We start from the raw sequence: 19,493 nt of genomic DNA, 5'->3' as shown, positions 1-19,493 counted from the left end.
TTATCCTGGTAATGGAGCTGGTTGGAAGGAGTCAGCTTTAAAAAGATGTGTATAATTCACAGTCTTGCTTCTTTGACAGGATACTAGTTCATTTCATGTTAGACGAATTAATCATTTTAGTGAATTTTACAGAAATATTTCCCCTGATTTCTCTGTCTAAACATGGGCAATAAATTATAGCTTGAAAGACTTTTTGCTATGCAGAGGTCATGGAAGAGTGATTTAAAATAGTGGATTTGATCTACTCATGATGGGTATTCAAATCTTTGTACATTGCTTTATAAATTTTGTGATAGTGACCAATATTTGAAACTTATGTAAATATTAAGTGTCATTTACTTAGAAAACCAAAAACTTAGAGCTATGATGCATTTGTTGCTGTGATTTTTTTTTCAATGGAATTTTGCTAGACTACTTGGTGAACTGTTATGTTTTGGGCTGTCTTAATATCAGTATTACTACAAAAATCCAGCAGAGATCTATCCTAAAAGTTTCTTTCCATTTGTGTTTTTGGCTTGATTCAGACTGTATCAAATCTTACCATGTTGACAAAATTGACCATTCCCCAAACTCGATTCCTCAGTTTGTTAGGGTGATTATTCTTGCGATACTGGAAATATAGACATCAAATCAATACTCATTAATCATAGGAGTTGAATAAAAATTCAACATCATGAGATATTTCGAAGAAAAAAATTCATTGGCTTTCCTTCCAGAGGGCTAAAATATCTGGGCAACTTATGCAGAAATAACATGTTTTATATAAAGTAACTAGATATAGCAGTTTCAAAAGTCATGCTTCACCTTGGCACTACTTTAAGGTTTTCTTTATGACTCTGTTCCCTCTTCACATTAAATATATTACATTACGTTGATTTATTAAACCAACTGATAAGTGTGCTTTAGAGTCCATATTCATAACAAAACTTACTAAAGCTCCACAGCAACCATTATATTGCAAAAAACAACTTTGTCCGCACTCCTGTATCCATGGTGGCTACAAACTAAGGAGCATGTAATCAAGGACCTGGAGCCAGGGATAGGATGGAGAGGGACAAGAAATTGTGGTTTCCCCTCCTTTCTCTCCAGGAAAAGGCTAAGAAGACAAAGCAGTTTCCTGCTCCAGCTAATTTTCTATGTTGTTCTCTTCTTACAAATGGATTCCCTATTTGTACTTGTTCTCAACATTATCAGTTTAGACCTAATAAAATACACTTAATAATAACATAAGGTATCCCGTAGAGATACATGCAAGTGGTCAAGCTTCTTTTATAATAATAATTTAAAAAATGCCTTTTCTGAATGCTGCAATTATCCTATAGTTAACATTCCATTGCTCGCCTGTTATCTTAAATATCTGAATACCCCCAAAGATATTACATTAGAATCCCTTTAATTTTCATTTCCTACCCACTCCTCAACTTACTACTCATTGATTTAAATGCCACTATTCTACTGAAACTATTCCTGATAGGCCCATAAATGTCCTCTTAATCATCAAATCCATTGCATTACTAGAGTAAACCTTCATTGTTATGCACACTTTTTCTTTTGATATGTGCTGGATTGGGTTTGCAAATATTTTTAGGGTATTTGCAGTCGTATTTGTAAGTGAGATTGGCTTATAATTTTACTTTCTTGTCTGGATTTGTTATCAGTATCATCATAGGTTGTTATGGTAATGACCCTTAAGGAATCACTCTTCCGGGTATCTGCACCGATGTGTGGTTCCCTCAACCATTGATTCTAGACTTGGCCATATGACTTTAGTTAATAAGACATTTATAAGTGTCCTATAAGCAGAAGCTTGAAAAGCTCTTGTACATTGAAGCCTGGTCTCTCATGATGTTTTGATGCCCAGCTATAATACCAGAAGAACGGGCTTGTCTACTTGGGACACGTGGGCCAAACCCAACACTATGTACCAGACAAGTGGCTAAGGCCAGGTTACACCATCCAGCCAGCCCAGTGGAAACACCAGATTACTGCAACTGTATAAATGACCCACACTAAGTTTTGGGTAGTTTGTTACACAGCAGTAGATAACTAATATGAACGTTATAATAACTATGAAATGTGTGAAGAATGTTTCCTATTCTTGAAAACAGTGTATAAAAAATGGGGTTTTCTGTTACAATAAATTTTGGTAAAATTTGTCTTTAAACTCATCTGAGCCTAGTTATTTGTCAGTAGATTGTGGACTACTTGTTTAACTTTAAAACTATGTAACATTCTTTTTGGAGTTTCCTATTTCTTCTCAAGTCAGCTTCTTAACATTGTACTACATTCTTCTACTCATAAATTTATTGGCACAAGGTTGTACATATATTTTTTAATGATATACATATAACCTTTCCTATATTTATAGTTATGTTTTTCTTTCATTCCTAATTTTATTTATACTTCTATTTTTGTCTTAATAAGTATTGTCAGAAGTTCCTCTATTTCATTTATCTTTCCAAGGGACTAGCATTTGACTTTGTTTCTTTTTGTCTTGTGCTTTTTATCAATTTTACTCATTCTTAAAATTATTTTTCCTTCTCTTTTTTGGTTTTATTCTGTGTTTATGTTCTAACTTTTCCAGTTAGACTCTTAATTCATTAAATTTCTTTCTTTTTTAATATAAATGTTTGTCTATAAATGTCCTTCTAATTACTGTTATGCCACCTGCATCTAGAAAAATTTATCTCAACTAATGTTTTCTTTTTGCTATTATAAATATTTCATACTTTCAGATTTGACTTGTTTAGTCAATTAATATTTGGCAATGTATTTTTCTTTTAGTTTCCAAATCAATTTTCGTTTTGTAGTCTAGTTTAACAATTTTTTTGTTATACCTTCCAGTTTGGTTGTGGTTAAAAAAAGGCAGTGATCTTCTCCATATATATCTTTCCTATCTGTTTTACTTCCTTTGTGGCAAAATGTCAGTTTAATTCTTGAAAATGTTTTGTTTGAACTTGAAATGAATACATATTGTCTTTTTTCTGGTTGCAGTATACATCCATCAATTGATTAGATCAAACCTATATTTATGTGGTTCAGATCTTTTCTATTTTTGTTGAATTTTTTCCCTGCTTAGCCTAAAATTTTCTAATAGAGATGTAAAAAACAACCCTTCTTACCCTGTAACCATGTTTTTTGTTGTTGTTGTATATCTTTTTATACTCTGCTGTAAGATGTATAATCTGAAATATCGTTGGATGATTTGCAGTTCTTGGAGAGCTCATTCTTCTTTTCATTATGTTGGTTGACTCTTCCTCGTGTGATTAGTTTTACCTTGGATTATGATTATAGGGCATTTTTGACTTGGAGTCTAGCAGTTTACCGAATTTCTGATCAGTTTTTTTGTTGAAAGCTTGGCGTGGCATTTCTGTATCTAAAGAAAAGTATGTCATGCTCCACATCAGTGCAGGACACAGGCTTAGGATTTTGTTTTCTCATGCATAACATTTTCCCTGCCCATTGCTACAGGCAGACAAACAAAACGTTTCCTTTCTCTCTGCAGTTTCACTAGAGAGCTTTTCCAGTTTCCTTTCAGAGATGGGACAGCCCTTTGTGGCTCTGGGCCTTATGCAATATATTCTGTATACTGTGTGTTGTGTCACCATGCCTTTGAATTTTAGTTACTGTTTCGATGGAGATTCTCTGCCTCATTTTTAGCACTTGGAGATTTTCTGTGTTTTTTTTAGCTCAACTATAGATGGTGAACATATTTTCAATTTTTTGAATTTGTTCATCAGTTCCGTATGTTCATGATGTGGAGGGAGGTTCTATTTTGGCTTAGTCTGCTGTACTGCCAAAGGACATTATCATCTCTTATATATGCCTGTTTGGGGAAGCTAAAAACAGAACATGGAACCTGGAATGGAATTCTGATTGAAATACTACTTTCTCTTTGTTAAAAATCACAACTATAGTTTTATAAGAATGAATGGGGAGCAAATGTTTCTCTGAAAACTTACCATGTTATCATCAGCAACAATGAACAGTTCAATATACTTTTCCTTTTCCATACTCTGGAAATTTATGGAAAATTGAATGAAGTACGGTTAATGTCTCTTATCTTAACATTTTAAGCTAAAATTTTCAAGGTGAGAAATGTTAGTATTATTGGAAGTTGACATGCAGGAGTATATCTAATAATTCTAGAAATGTAGGTAAATAAAACCCACTATATTATTAAAACGTGTGGTTCTATGCATCAGATTCTAGTAAACCTGAAACAACATTCCATATTTTATTACCCTTTTTATTTTTGTTTAGTCTTTCAGGTAAAATAAGGATTATAAACAAAGAATCATGAATCCAGTTTTTAACATTTAGGGTTTTTTTTAATTTACAAAGTAAATGCTTACTAAGTAAGCTCATGTAAAAGGACCATTTACAGTTGAGAGCAAGACATATAACTGGCCAACAGGAGTGACTGTATTCCTTCTACTCCTCTTCTATCTCCCAGTCTCCATTTATGGGAGTGTCAATTCCAAGGAAAGATATGAAAGTTGTTATTTATAGATCTTTTATTTTATAAAACACAATACCAAGAAATTCTAAGTTTTCAGCTTTCAGTGTCATGCATTGAGGTACATGCATATGCTCTTGAATATAAACCAGAGGCATATTGTTCAAATATTTGACTGTCATTCTTTTCTGAACTAAGTGATCATTTATTTATTGATTTATTCAATCAAAAAACCCCATCTATTAGGCATCTAGTAAGTTTCAGACACAGTCTACACCGTGGATATGTGAAGAAAATAAACACTCACACATCTTAAAGGCTAACATGTAGAGGGGATTTAAGTTGATATGAACAAGTATAGAAAAGCCTAAAATATGGAGGACTATCATTGTGCCTTCATTCTACTGGAAATTCCACCTTAACAATTAGAATATTTGGCGTGATGAAAGGGGGATAACCTGGCTTATCATCAACAGCTCCTCCCAAAAAAGTGGCAGGAAAGACAAGGAAAGAAAAGACAATATCTAAGAGAGATTTCAAGATGTAAATTTCATTCTTTCCAACCACTTATAGCCCTAATACTATAAATCTATATGTAGGATTGTAGATATGCCCCTTCTTAGAAACTGATGAGACAAACTGGGATTTGCTGTAGGGAATGAACACTTTCTGTATAGATAACAAAAACAAAAGTTTGACATTTCAGATTTCAAACAATGAAGATTCAGATTCAGGCAGCCTATACACTTCATTAATGGGGCTCATAATCTCTCTCTTGAGATCAGTAAGAAAGTAAGAGGCATTTGACTTGGGATAAAGATAATTTAAAAATAAGGCACTCACTTCCATTTTGGAGTCTTCCATGGATTTAGTATTGTCATTTGGAACAGCTGTCCTGGTAAAATTGAGCTCTGTACAGGAATAATTGGCAGGTTGCTGCATCTGGGGTTTATATTTGAACACCACATGTTCTCCTTCATCTGAATATTTCACTGGTTCAGTGAGGTACCTTCGGTCACTCACCCTGAAGAACCCCCTGTGGAAATTGGGAATACAATTGTCTCTTTAAGATCTCTTTCATTTTACTGCTACATTACTTACACAATATTTCTCTGTTCCACTTTATGGAGTTTGCCTTTTCAAGAAAGGGAAACTGCAGAGTCAAGGCCTCAGGTAAGCATGTAGCCAGGTATTCTGAGAGACAAAGAGGTGAGATGGCATGTAACCTTTGACTCAATAACTTTTCTAAGAGTCAGCTCATCTGGATTTTCAGAAGTTTAACAGCCCAACCTCTCCTTTGAAGCATAGGTAGAGTAACAATTCCCACCCAGGGTTGAGGACCTCTGGCAAGTGTGAGTTCTTGCAAAAATTTTGTGAATTTTCATGTCCATCATTCATTAATTACAGAGTAAATATATGAAGGTACAGACACTATTATGTGGTAATTGTGTCATTAAAGGGTTTCCCATTCTTTAAAATTCTGGGACCTACTCAAGTAAAATCCTCAAAAATGAAGACACAGGTTTCTTGCTCTTTACTCTTTGCCACCCCACATCTTCTTCCTTTGTCCTTGAGCCCAAGATCTAGAGACAACAATATAGGCTTTACTTCTGACATTTTTTACTTTCCAGAGTCTGGAAACACTGCCTAATTTAGTAAAAAGCTGTGAAGCGTTGTGGTGTGATGCAGTGGGAATTCACAGGCCTACAAATTAGGAGGCCTGGTTTTTGGACAGAGTTCAACCACCAGCAAAATGAATGCTCAGGAGCAAGTCTCTGATGTCAGTATCCTGATCTGTAACATGAGAGGACAGGCTGGATGAGTTCCAGTCACCTTCCAACTCTGAATCCCTTGATCATATACTGAAAAACTTGTCTTGCTTAGGGCTGTGCTTTACATCTTTTTTTCAAAAATGAACATAAACAATGGGCTGGAGTGGATCCTCATGCTGAAAATATACAGTAGCTTTTTTCCATTAATTTTTCTATTTAAAGGTCTTAAAAAGAAAAGAGAAGTGAATGTCTTTGAAAATTCATAGGAAAACTCATAAAGGTAGAAAGATATGGTGCATACCTCAGACCGTTACATGTGCTGATACTGGCAGCACAATCAAATTCATGTATGATGGATCCTTGGTAAAAACAGTGATCCTAAAATAGATGAAGAGGCTACTGATGTAAGTACATGTATTGATATTATATAAATATTAATACCTACATATTTTATGTTCACAATACATCATTATTTCATTTTCACAAACTACACTTATGTTCATTTCTGCATTCACTCATGCATTCATTCACTGCATTCTTTCATCGGAAAATTTCGAAGCTACTTTAGAAGCCTTTTATTTTAATTGCATGATTACTTTGTGTGAAGCAGTGTATGAATTCTTCTCTCACAAATTTAAGAGTCTGTTAGTTGATGCTAACCTCAGAAATGTGACCCTTTTCCTTTGAAATAGTACTTTTTTAATCCATCTTAAAATCCTATCAGACTACCCCTCCTGTGCTATTACTATAAATTTCCCCCAGTTGCCTATGAAATAAAGTCAAAATTTTTGATGATCGCAGAAATTAGGTCTCACTCTCCAACCACGTCCCCTCGTGGCTTTGTCTCCTGCCTCTCTGCTTCGATCAAGTTGGTATCTTTATTACTCCCTACTGGGTGTTCCATCCATGGTGATTCCGCCAAATAATTTCTCTTTCCATCAGTTCCTTATGTTCAGCTCCTGCCTATGTGTGACACTTTCCATGGTCCTGGACCGCAGACTCTCACAGACGAACAACCACTCACTGTATAAAAGAATGTTACCCAGTTTTCTTACTGTTCTATTTTACAAAGATTGCATTATGACTGAGATTTCATAGTTGATAGCTGCCTTAAACAGAGGCAATATGGTTTAAAAGTATACATTTAATAGAAGAGAATAAAGTCATCCTTGGCTAGAAGGCTGCAGTGGGCATGTTCTGTAAAGGGGAATAAATATAAAAATAGAACTCATATCCATTGGAATAATATTCATGATTAATGAACAAAGATTCATTTGGAGAATGAAGGAGAGGATTCAGTGTTGGTGCATCAGAAGGACAGGGCAAGAGGATTTGACTCCCATAAGGGTCAGTTAGATGGAAGTTTTAAACTTGTTTCATGTCTTGAAGTTTTATCCTTTAGCTTAATTACTATTCCATCATGGTACCTTATACTTCTCTGGTGTCCTGCTTTACCCTTCCTCCAGACTTAACCCCATTTTGGGTACATAGAAGTCAGTGTGGTAAAGGAAAATACATTAGCAGTCATTGATTTGCTTGTTAGGCAGTGATCAATCTCCTTTAGAGGTCAGAATGTCATAGTTTCTGTTCTAGAATCATTCAGTGATGGTAGTCAATGCAGGAGTAATTTCTGATGTAACACTTTCTGAAGCTGCTTGTAAAGCTAGGATGGGATTTAAAAATCATACGAGGAAACAATAGTTTCAGAGAAGAGACATAGGAAGGTCCCATAAGATACCATGATCTGAGGATGCTTGGTGATCTGCTCTCCTTTTGTGGAGTAGTATGTCTCACTGTAATCTGAGGCTAGGAACTGCCTGGAAAAGAGGGCAGAGAGGTAGTGAGATTCGCTTATTCTAAAAAGTTAGCAGATAAAACCTGTTATGTGAGAATGAAGGCTCTAGGCTGCTTTCACTTCTCAGCAAGATCCTCTTATGCTAAAAGCAAATAAGCAAAATCAATCCCAGTCACATGAAAAGCCTTTCTACCTAGATTTCATGGTTTGATAAAGATGGTGAAAGATTCTGGCAGTTTTAACAAGGCATCATTTTGAGAAGAACCTAGAGAAAATATTATCTAAGTAAAAATGTTCTTGCCTTAAGCGCCAAAATTAATGCAAAAAATTGTGATGTATATGCATCATATATATAAATATATATACTATATATATTTTATCTAAATATACAGCTGTTGGGTTAATATGTATTAAGATATATGTATCATATGTACATAGATATGGATTTACTATGATTGCAAAGTTTTTACATTTTACGTGAAATTATACAATATTAACTGTGAATATTGTAACCTCTAAAACAAAAGCTTTAAACTAAAGCAGAGAGATATTGCTATAAAAACAATCGATAAACAAAAAGCCAGTAGATAAAAGTAAAAAAGAAATCAAATAATTCAAAGATCCAAAGAAGGGCAGGAAGAGAAAACCAGAGGCACAAAATCAGAGGCAAACAGAAATTCAATATTAAATACAACCATATCATTCATGACATTAAATGTTAATGGATTAAACTTTCCAATTAGAAATCAGATTGTCAGAATCCACTAAAAAGGCAGAACCCAACTACTTGCCATCTTACAAGAGACACATTTTAAATGTTAAGGCACAGGTAGGTTGGCATGAAAAATAGTATATTATGGAAACAGTAAATATGTGAATGCGGAGCTAAGCTGCATTGATATCAGGTAGAGTACAGTTCCCCAAAAGACGGGCATTCCACAATGGCATAATGATAAAAGAGTAAATTCACCATAAAGAAAAAATAATAGTACATGTGTATAACCTAATAGCTAAGCTTCCAAAACATGAAGAAAATATTTTAAAAATTGAAAAGATAAACAATTCCAAATCATAATTGAATGTCTTGACATTCCTCCCTCAGCAGTTGACAGAACAGATAAACAAGTAATATAAGTAAAAATAGAAGATCTAAATAATCCTGTCAACCACTTTGTCCTAATTGTTGTTTATAGAGCACTTCACCCAGTAACTGCAAAATACATATTCTTTTCAAGGTATGTTTAACAAATTAGAACATAGGTTTGGCCATAAAACAAATTGCAATACATGTTTTTAAAAATGATATCATACAAAGCTTGAGAAAGGGTATGTAAAAACTACCAAATATTGGAAATTAAATAACCCACTCTTAAATAATCCATGAATCAAAGAAGAAATCTTAAAAGAAATTAGACAATATTTTGAAAGGAATGATAATAAAAATAAAAGACGTCAAGGTGTTTGAATTGCATCTAAATTAATGCTTGAAGGAAATGTCATGGTTTTAAATATTTTAAATACTATGACAAAAAGATCAAATGTTTGCATAAAAAAGTAAACACTAAGTAAGTGGAATAAATTAAATAATAAAGATAATAGATGGATTCAGTGAAATAAACAGATAATAGCAATAATAAACAAATTCAAAGGGTGGTTATTTGAAAAGATCAACAAATTGATAAACCTCTTTAGATTTGTCAAGAAAAAAAAGAGGGAGAACTCAGATTACCAGTATTAGAAATTATAAAAAGGTTATCATTAAAGGTACCACAGATATTAAAAGAATAATCAGAGAATATTATGAAATAATTTATACCAAAAATTTGACAACATACATGAAATATACATTTTCCTTGTAAATTACAATTTAAAACTGACATAACATGAAATAGAAAATCTGAATAACCCTCTCAATAAAATTGAATTTGTAATCATAAAACCTCCTCCACACACATACACACAAAAAGTCCCTCAAGGCACAGGTAGTTTCATTCGTGAATTCTATTCAACAATCTAAAAATAACATTCTTCAGAAAATATAGGAAGAGAGAACACTTCCCAATTCATTTTTGAGAACACTTCCCAATTCACCTCTTAATATTAAATATGTGACAAAGACATCACACACACAAAACTAAAAATGCAGAATAATATCTATCGTTAACATGGTGTCAGAATCCTTAAGAAAATCTTCGTGAACTGTATACAGCAAAGAGAGTTTTATCACAGGGATGCAAGTATGGTTTAACATTCAAATATCAATCAGTATAAATTACCATATGGACATTTCAATGGATACAGATGAAATGCTTTCAGTAAACTTCTCAGGAAGCTATCTTAATCTCATAAAGTACACAAATGACAAGTCTATTGGCAATATAATATTAATCATTCAATATTTATCACTTTTCCCTTAAGATCAGGGATACTGTAATATTGCCAACTCTTCTATTTCTACTCAGATTGTACTGGAGTTCCTAGCCATTACAATAAAGCATAGAAATAAAAGGAATAATGACTAGAAAGAAAGATATACAACTGCCAATACTTGCTGATGAAAATCTCTAAGTAATCTATGAAACAATAGATAAATCCGTAGATTAAGACCTCACAATAGAAAAATGAAATAATAAAAAACAATTCTGCTTACAAGAGCACTGAAAGCATTAAATATGTAGAAATACATCTAAGCAAAGACATCTGAGAGCTGTACACTGTAAACTACAAAACATTGTTGATAGAAATTAAAGATCTAAATTAATATAGAGATGTAACACGAAGACTCAATATTGTTGATATCAATTCTTTTAAATTCATGTATAAATTCAGTAAAATCACAACCAAACTTCTAGCAGGCTCTTTAAAAAATAAAAATTAACAAGTGAGTTCTAAATTTTATAGAGAAATGCTAAGGATCTAGAATTTTTTTTAATTCTGCAAAAGAAGAGCAAAATTATATAAGTTACCCACATTGGCTTTTAGACTTACTTTAAAGCTGCAGTAATCAAGACAATGTGGTCATAGCTTGGGGATTGAAAAGGAGGTGAACAGAATAAAATAGAGAACTCAGAAATAGTCATTTGCTTTTGGTCAAAGGTGCAAAAGCTATCCAATCCAAAGAAAGGCAATTCAACAAAAGGCTGGCTATGTATATGCAAAACCAAGAACCTTGACCCACCTTCAAATTACACACACACACACACACACACACACACACACACACACACACACACACACACACACACAAACACAAATTCAAGATGATAATAGACCAAAACTAAAAGCTAAAACCCTGAAAACGTTAGAAAATTTAGTAAATTGAAATTTCTTCAAAATTATAAATTTTACTTTTTAAAAGAATATTAAGAAAATGAATATAAAAAGTAACAGAATGGAGAAAACAGTTAACAAGAAATATATCTGACAAAGGGCTAATCTCCAAATTGTATGAAGATCTTCAACTCAGTAAAGGACAATTAATCCAATTAAAAATGGGTAAATATTTAAACAGACACTTTACAGAAGATATACAAATGGAAAATAATCACATAAAAAAGTTTTCAACAGGGAACTGAAAACTTATCCAAAATGAAATATCACCACAAACCCACCAGTATAACTAAAATTAAAAAGGGGCGAGAACACAAAATGACAAAGAGGATTTGGAGCAACTAGAATTCTCATACATTGTTCACAGTATTTTGGAAAATGATCTGACAATTTTTTATAAAACTAAACATATACATACCCTGTGATCCAGAAACTTCACTCCTTGGCGTTCACCAAGGAGAAATGAAAACATATATTTATAAAAGGACTATACAAGAATGCTCATTCAAGCTTTACTCATGATAGCCAAGTGTGGAAACAGCCAAGGTCTCCATCAATAGAATGGATAAAAAAATGCTAATGTGTATATATATATATGTGTGTGTGTGTGTATGTGTATATACATATATATATATGTATATACACACACACACACACACACACATATATATATATACATATACATACACATCATGGAGTAGTACTCAGAAAGGAAAAGAACCACACTTCTGATACATGAACTACATGAATGAATCTCTGTCTATGGAATGCTAAAATAAAGAAGCCTTACACAAAGGGTACATGCAGTGTAAATCTATTTATAAAAACTTCCAGAATGGACAGAATAATCTATGATGAGTAAAATCTCTGTGAACAGGTTTTGAGAGAAGTTGACTAGGAAGGAGGAGGAGGAAATTTTCTGAGTGACAGTTCTTTTATAATTCACTTGTATAGAAATTTGGGTAACACAGGTATGTGCATTCATCAAAATTCAATGCATGTACACTTGAGGTTGTGCATTTCGTTGCATGAAGATTTTACATCGAAAGAAAAACTGTCAGCACATATTAAACTCTAATGATATGCTTGCTGAAGTACTTAGGGGGAAGTATACTAATGTCTGCAATATAATTTGGTATGCATAAAAATAAGATGGAAGATGGATGGATGATAGAGGAATGGATAGACAAAGAAATATGATATAAAATAAATATAGTGAAATGTTAATGAGCATATTTGTATTTGTATGTCTTGATGGGATTATGGGTATATGTTTATTCATTTATTCAACAGTGGTGCACAAGATACAGGTCACTGCCCTCAAGGAAGCCACAGCTTGGCAAAGAAAAAATCAAGCAAATGTAATTGGGTATTATAAGCATCATAATACGAGAAATTCAGTGACTGTGTGAGAGAGATTGAAAAGAGGGGTCAGGGGCAAGGAACAGCACGTGCAAAGGCCCTGAGGTAGGAAGAAGCTTGACACATTTGAAGGACAAAGAGAGGTTTAATATTGCCAGAAGATCAAGTGTAAGTTGAATAGAAATGAGAAACGAAAAGTTAGGAAAGAGTCAAATCATGTACAGCCCACTAAGTCACTTAAGAGGATTTGGACTTTAGCCTAAGAGCAAAGAGAAGCAAAAGGTTTAGGCAGAAGAATGCAGAAGTTGGTCTGGTATTTTAGATGGCTTGCTTACTGTGGATAATGGATCAGCAGAAATCACGACTGTAGGCAGAAAAAGAATTTACAGGTTATTGATGGTGTACAGGTGATTTGAGCAGGGGAGTGGCTGCAGGGATAGTGACGAGTAGATGATTCCAAAGACTATTTACATACTAGAATCTTCAAGGCTTAGTGATTGCTTGATAGAGGAGGCAAAAGAAAAGAGTCAAGGGTTGCCCCAGGTTTCTGGTTTGTTTAACTTTTTCACCACTGAAAGGTGGATCTTTTGAAGGAGGGGCAGCTTTGAGGGAGGAAGAGGGGAGGTTTGTGTTTGTTGAATGTGAGGAACGCATTAGTTAGGACTTTTTTGATTACAAGTTTAATATAAAATTAGAACTTTATTGTAAAGATGCAGAATTCATAGATGGCCAGACAAGAAACTAGGTGCTCAATCAAATAAGAAGGGTTGAATCCCATCTTACGACATAACTATATGTATAGGGGTGTGTGTGTGTGTGTGTGTGTGTGTGTGTGTGTAACAAGATGTTATAATGGGACTTTTGAAATTTCAGTGCTTGAATATGGATTTTATATTAGCTAATATAATGAAACTGTTAATATTGTTAAATGTGATAATATTGCTTTTCATCTTGTCATTCTGCTGTCAGTAAACAACATTTTCACTTTTTTTATTTTAGAATTATATTTATTTTTGTTTAATTTTGAATTCATTTTAATTTTAGAAGCATTTTAGATTTAGAGAAACATTGGATAGACAATATAGAAAATTCCCATGGACCCCACAACTCAGGTTTTCCTGTTGTTAACACCTTATATTACTCTGGTATATTTGTCACAACTAATGAACCAAGATTGATATTATCAATTAAAGGCTACATTTATCCAGATTTCCATAGTTTTTGTCTAATGTCCTTTTACTGTTTTAGGATTCCATCCAGGACACATTATATTTAGTTGTCATTTCTCCTTAGGCTCCTCTAGATTGTGATAGCTTTTCAGACTTCCGTTATTTTTGATGACCTTGACAGTTTTGAAGCATACTGGTCAGGTTTTTTGTAGGCTTTCCCTCAATTTCGGTTTTTCTGATGTTTTTCTCATGTTTAGACTGGAGTTATGGAGACTTGATAGAAAACAAAATCAAGTGCCACTTTTCATCACATCATATAAAGAGTACATGCTGTCAACATGACTTATTACCGATGTTACCATGGACTGCTTTGCTGAGGTAGCATTTGTCAGCTTTCTCCACTGTAAAGTTATACTTTTTCCTCCTTCCATATTATTCTGTCCACTCTTTGAAAGGAAATCACTATGCACAGCCCATGCTCAAAGGGTAGGGCTCCTCCTGGCGGGGACGGGGGGCACGTTTCTACATCAATTTTTTGATTCTTCCTTATGGGAGATTTGTCTATTCTCCCTCATTAATTTACTTGTTCAGTCTTTTATTTATATCAATATGGGCTCATGGATATTAACTGATACTTTGTGTTATGGTCCAAAACCATGTTATTGCCTTTGTTGCTCAAATTGTCCTTTTGGCCACTGAGAGATCTTTCAGCTGGCCCCCTGTGTTCTCTTGACATATTCCCATCAATGTGGGTTTGGGTTTGTTTTTTCGTTTGTTTGAGAGCTTCCTTACTTTCTAGAACTACAAGATGCTCCCAACTCATTTTGTAGATTTCGTGCCCTGTCCAGGCTCATCTTGTAGATTCATATTGGAAATTTTCATATTAGTCTGGATTAAGTCTTAAGACAATAGTCTCTTAAGACAAGAGACTAGTTCTCTCTTGTTTCTATAAATGTACTGCCCATTCCTCTAAGGTCTACCCACCATTAATATATTGGATTCCGTTTCTTCTTGTCCCCTAGCCCCAATATCATCATTCTGGCAAGTTCTTTCTCGAGACTGAATACTCTCAATTAGTATATATACAAATATGCTGCCATTTTTATATCTTTTCAAAAAGCATTTCTTCTTTTACATCACCCTACCTTCCACCCAGCTACTACTGCTTTCCTGACTTCTTTTAATAGCACAGCTTCTTGAAAGATGAATGTACAGTTCCTCTCTCCCCATTTGCTCTTGAAATTACTCCAAACATACTTTTCATCCTTTACTCAATGAAACACTTCTTGTCAATGTTACTGCTGATCTGCACCTTTGCCAGATCCAGTGGTCAATTTTCAATCTTCACTAACTTGACCTTTTACAACCTTTGACACTGTTGATGACTTTCACCTTTTGAAGAGTTTAGCTCATTTGTGGATCTCCTCCGTGCTTATTCACTGCTTCTTCTTAGTCTCATTTGTTGCATCATCCTTCCCTCCTCAGTATCTAAATACCTCAGATATCCAGGGCTCGATTCTTGGAATGTTATATACAGTCACTAACAAGGTGGTTCTCAACCAAACTAATGGCTTTTTCTTACTCTGGTACCACAAATCTAGCAGTGCCTTGCATATACACACTGTATTCAATATAAATTTGTTGAATGAAATAAACCTAATTTGCAACATGATTATTATCTGGCTACATCCACGTGTGTTTCTAAAAATTTTGAACGTAATTGAAACAACTTTAATCCAAATGAGCATCTCTACCAGTAGAGTTTCTGATAATCTTTCAGGTCATTACAAGAGATAGTTGAAGACTGATGGGCGTACTCAGCATATCTGACCCATCACCAAACAAATACTCATCCACATATCAAATGGAACTTAGCAGCTTCATTCACAGTGACAGTTAAAGAGAGCATTTTAAATTGGGTGATAGGTTGGAACTATATTGAGCTTGCCTTTATTACAGTCTAAATTGTGGAAACTAGAATAAACAATGTTTAAAATACCAATTGTGAAATCCCAATTATTTATGGTGTCATGTTAAAGGATAAGGCTTAAAGGCATTTGTCTGATGCCTTTAGTTATGGCTGAGCTAACTTTCTAGCATGTCTATAAGATTAGAGATGTGACATTATCCATGGCTAATCCAGGTGAAACAGCCAACAACTTCCAAAGAAGAAAAATTTTTGGAACTTCATGACCCATAATCAATAAGTGAAAAGCAGACATTAAGATAAAATTTCTGCATGGCTCTGTGTTCTTATTATACACTAGTGCTTTTTTTGAGGGGAAAAGAAACTTTATTTTTTCTCATAAAGCTCTATCAAGTGAGTAGTGTGGAATAGTGCAATATTATAATATAACTGGTTTATAATTTATTCTCACTCTCAGGTCACAGCTTTCTGTGTTTAAATTAACATCATCACTAAAGTATATAAAGCTTTAGAAACAAACAGTGATCCCTGAAGCAGATTTCTGTCAAAGTGGCTCTGGGAAGTCTGCTTATCAGACAAAAGCAGATTTTAAAAATTAGACAAATATGAGAACGTTCTGTCCGCTCATATCTTAGCTGCAAATTAGTGAAGCAACCTCTCATAGGAGGTTCTCCAATCGAATGCCATCTTGGTTTCAGGGAGGGGTTTGGAGGTTGTACATTCTTGTGTCCAATCCTTATCATTACTAGGATCACCCTTTAACAAGCAGTGAAGCAGTATGTGTCTTGGGGGCTTCCCAGCTTTGTGAAGCGCATGTCCACTTTCTCCCTTTGACCTCCCTCACAATCCAGGTACCCCTTCAGGCTTGCCGTCCTGAGCGTCCTTCTCTCTTTCTTTCCCTCAGTCCACCTCCCCCTCTCCTAGCCAGCAACTTAAAGAGCAATCCCTCACCCCTTCTTTTTTTTTCCTTTTTTTTTTTTTGCGGTATGTGGGCCTCTCACTGTTGTGGCCTCTCCCGTTGCGGAGCACAGGCTCCGGACGCTCAGGGTTAGCAGCCATGGCTCACAGGCCCAGCCGCTCCGCGGCACGTGGGATCTTCCCAGACCGGGGCACGAACCCGTGTCCCCTGCAACGGCAGGTGGACTCTCAACCACTGCGCCACCAGGGAAGCCCCCCTTCTTAAGGACTTAACAGAGTGAATTCACAATAGTGGAGGCCCAGGAAGCATGACAGATGATAAAGAATATATTCTAAGTCAGAAACGGCGGCGCACTCTGCAGACTCAAAATGCTTATTCTTGTATGTCCTTTGCCAAGAGAAACATGAAGAAAAGGGGCAGTAAATTCAAGTGAATGAAGAGAATGAAGTGAATAAAAAAAAAATCTTATTCAAATTACAATAGAAATGGCAAAAACTTCACACAGAAATACTGGAATAAAGGTTAGCGTTTTCTGTCTGACTTTAAAAGAAATATCATTATAAAGTACTCCAAAACCACGTTAATTAAGGGGAACTTGCAATTCTTTTTGTAGAAGCTAGTTTCAGCCCATTAATTGTGTTTTAAGTGCATTGAAAAGAACACTAGATTCAAAATCAGGAACTCTGTGTTCACCTGTGACTAATTCTGCTACCTCTGCCAAATCACTTATTTTCTGGGCCCCAGTGCCTTATTTATAAATTGGGAATATCAGATTATTTGATCTTTAAGATTTTTTTTTAACATCAGGATGCTATGTTTCCATGCTTTTACTGAATTTTTTTCTCCTTTCCCAAGACCTCTTCACTGTAAGTAGAAATTTTGACTTGATAGAATAATGACAAGTTCGGAGTTTTTTTTTTCATCATTACCCTACTTTCCACAAATTAATATGCATAGTAAATGTCATGTTATAAATGCAACAAGAGCCATAAAAAAATTGACTCACTCTGCTACCCAAAAGGACAAGGTTATTCCTGGGGAATGGCAGACCCAGACTAAAAAGAGTGCATAGAAATTTCACCTCTTAATTCTGAAAGTCACATTACTTAACTAGTGACATTGAACAAATTACTTAATATTCCTAGAGTTTTGGTTTCCTCGTGGCAAATTAAAGATAATAGTGCTTCCTACACAAGATCACTGTGTAGATTAATAAGATAATTAATGAATAGTGCATAATACATATACGACTCTCAATTTTGTTGAAGGGTTGACATTATTTCTCACCTTCAATTTAACTGTTTCATAAGAGCTTTAGGGAATACACTAACTTCGGTAAGGTCAAAATGTTTAAACAACATAGATTTAAAGCCAAGTGGTGACAGGGTATGAAATGAAATGCAATTAGATTTTCTCCAGTTGCATAAGTGATAGCATTCATGATCCTATCCATAAGTCCAATTCCTACAGAACTATGTCACACCTTCACTTCACTCCTCAACAAGCTGTAATTTTCATTTTTAAACAATTTATAGTAACTCTCTTGATCTCTCATGCCCTTCCAGAAACCTTGCTATTTTCCTTTTATAGCAAAAACTTCTCAAGGAGCTATCTATAATCACTGTTCTCAGTTCTTCATTCTCTCTTTAAGCCACTCCAGTCAGGTACAAGAGACAATCTCTTTTGTACCCACTACTGTACTGAAATTACTCATCAAGGTCACCAATGATCTCCATATTTTAAATTTGTGGTTAATTTTCAGTCCCAATTTCATTTCTTGGTCATATTCAATTTGTCATTTGACCCTCTCTTTTTTTTTGATACACTATCCTTACTGGAAAGGAAGCCCTGCTTTTTCTCTCTCGTTAGATGCTTTTTTTTTTACTTTGATTCACTCATTTCTCCACATATCCCAGACCTTTAAACATTGGAGGGTCTCAGGTCTCACTCTTTGAACTTATTCTCTTTTCTGTCTATACTTATTCCCTTGGAGATCTCAACAAATCACATGTCTTAAAAACTATTGCGCTGCTGTTGATTGCCAAATTCATAGGTCCCAGAATTATTTCCTTGACTCCAGTTGTCCGTTTGGCATCTCCATTTTGATGTCTAGTGAGCATAACAAATCCAGTATACACAGAAACAAAAGTCCTGATTTTCATCCCCAAAACTGCACCTCCGCACATCCCGCTCATCTCAGGAAATGACAATGCTGTCAATCAAAATAGCTACTCAAGCCAAAGACCTTGATGTTGGCCTGGGCACCTCTCTTTCTCTCACATTCCATACACCATCTCTCAGGAAGCTCCAAAAGCTCTTCTTTCAGAATATACTCTGCGTCTAATCTTTTCTCATCTCCTCCACTGCTACCACTCTGAGCAAATCCACAGTCTGTTTGTTACTACAGTAACCTCCTGACCAGTGGTTTCACCATGTCTATCCTTGCCTCTCCCTCGTAGTCTCTTTTCCAAAAGTAGTTAGTGATCATCTTAAAATGGAAGCAATGCCACGTCAATTCCTGTGTTTGGTATCCTCCAGTGGCTTGCCACCTAATGGTGAGTGGCAGCTAAATTCCTTGTGGAGGTTTACAAGTCCCTACATGGTCTGGAGCCCTGTGACTCTTGGACCTCATCACTGGCTCTTCTCAGCTCTCTTCAGCTACTCTGTCCTTCTCCCTGTACCCAGGATGGACACGCTAGCCCATTGTCGCTTCAAGGCAACATCCCTATGGCTCCCTCCCTCACCTCTTTTAGCTCTTTC

At 35.0% G+C, this 19,493-nt stretch overlaps 1 protein-coding gene across 1 annotated transcript in view; it reads right to left on the bottom strand.

The window, feature by feature from the left end:
* ADAM7 (ADAM metallopeptidase domain 7) overlaps window positions 1–18,919 on the bottom strand; it is a 45,752-nt gene extending 26,833 nt beyond the window's left edge. The window contains 6 exon segments of the mRNA XM_030879238.1: window positions 542–610; window positions 3,963–4,016; window positions 5,303–5,495; window positions 6,533–6,609; window positions 7,970–8,087; window positions 18,735–18,919. Of these exon segments, the coding sequence (XP_030735098.1) occupies window positions 542–610; window positions 3,963–4,016; window positions 5,303–5,495; window positions 6,533–6,609; window positions 7,970–8,087; window positions 18,735–18,919 (696 nt within the window).
* Window positions 18,920–19,493: the final 574 nt, after the last annotated feature.

This window comes from Globicephala melas, chromosome 6, assembly GCF_963455315.2.
Source record: "Globicephala melas chromosome 6, mGloMel1.2, whole genome shotgun sequence".
Taxonomy (NCBI): domain Eukaryota; kingdom Metazoa; phylum Chordata; class Mammalia; order Artiodactyla; family Delphinidae; genus Globicephala; species Globicephala melas.
The sequence above is the reverse complement of the archived record's forward strand: the minus strand, read 5'-3'. Positions and strand labels throughout refer to the sequence as shown.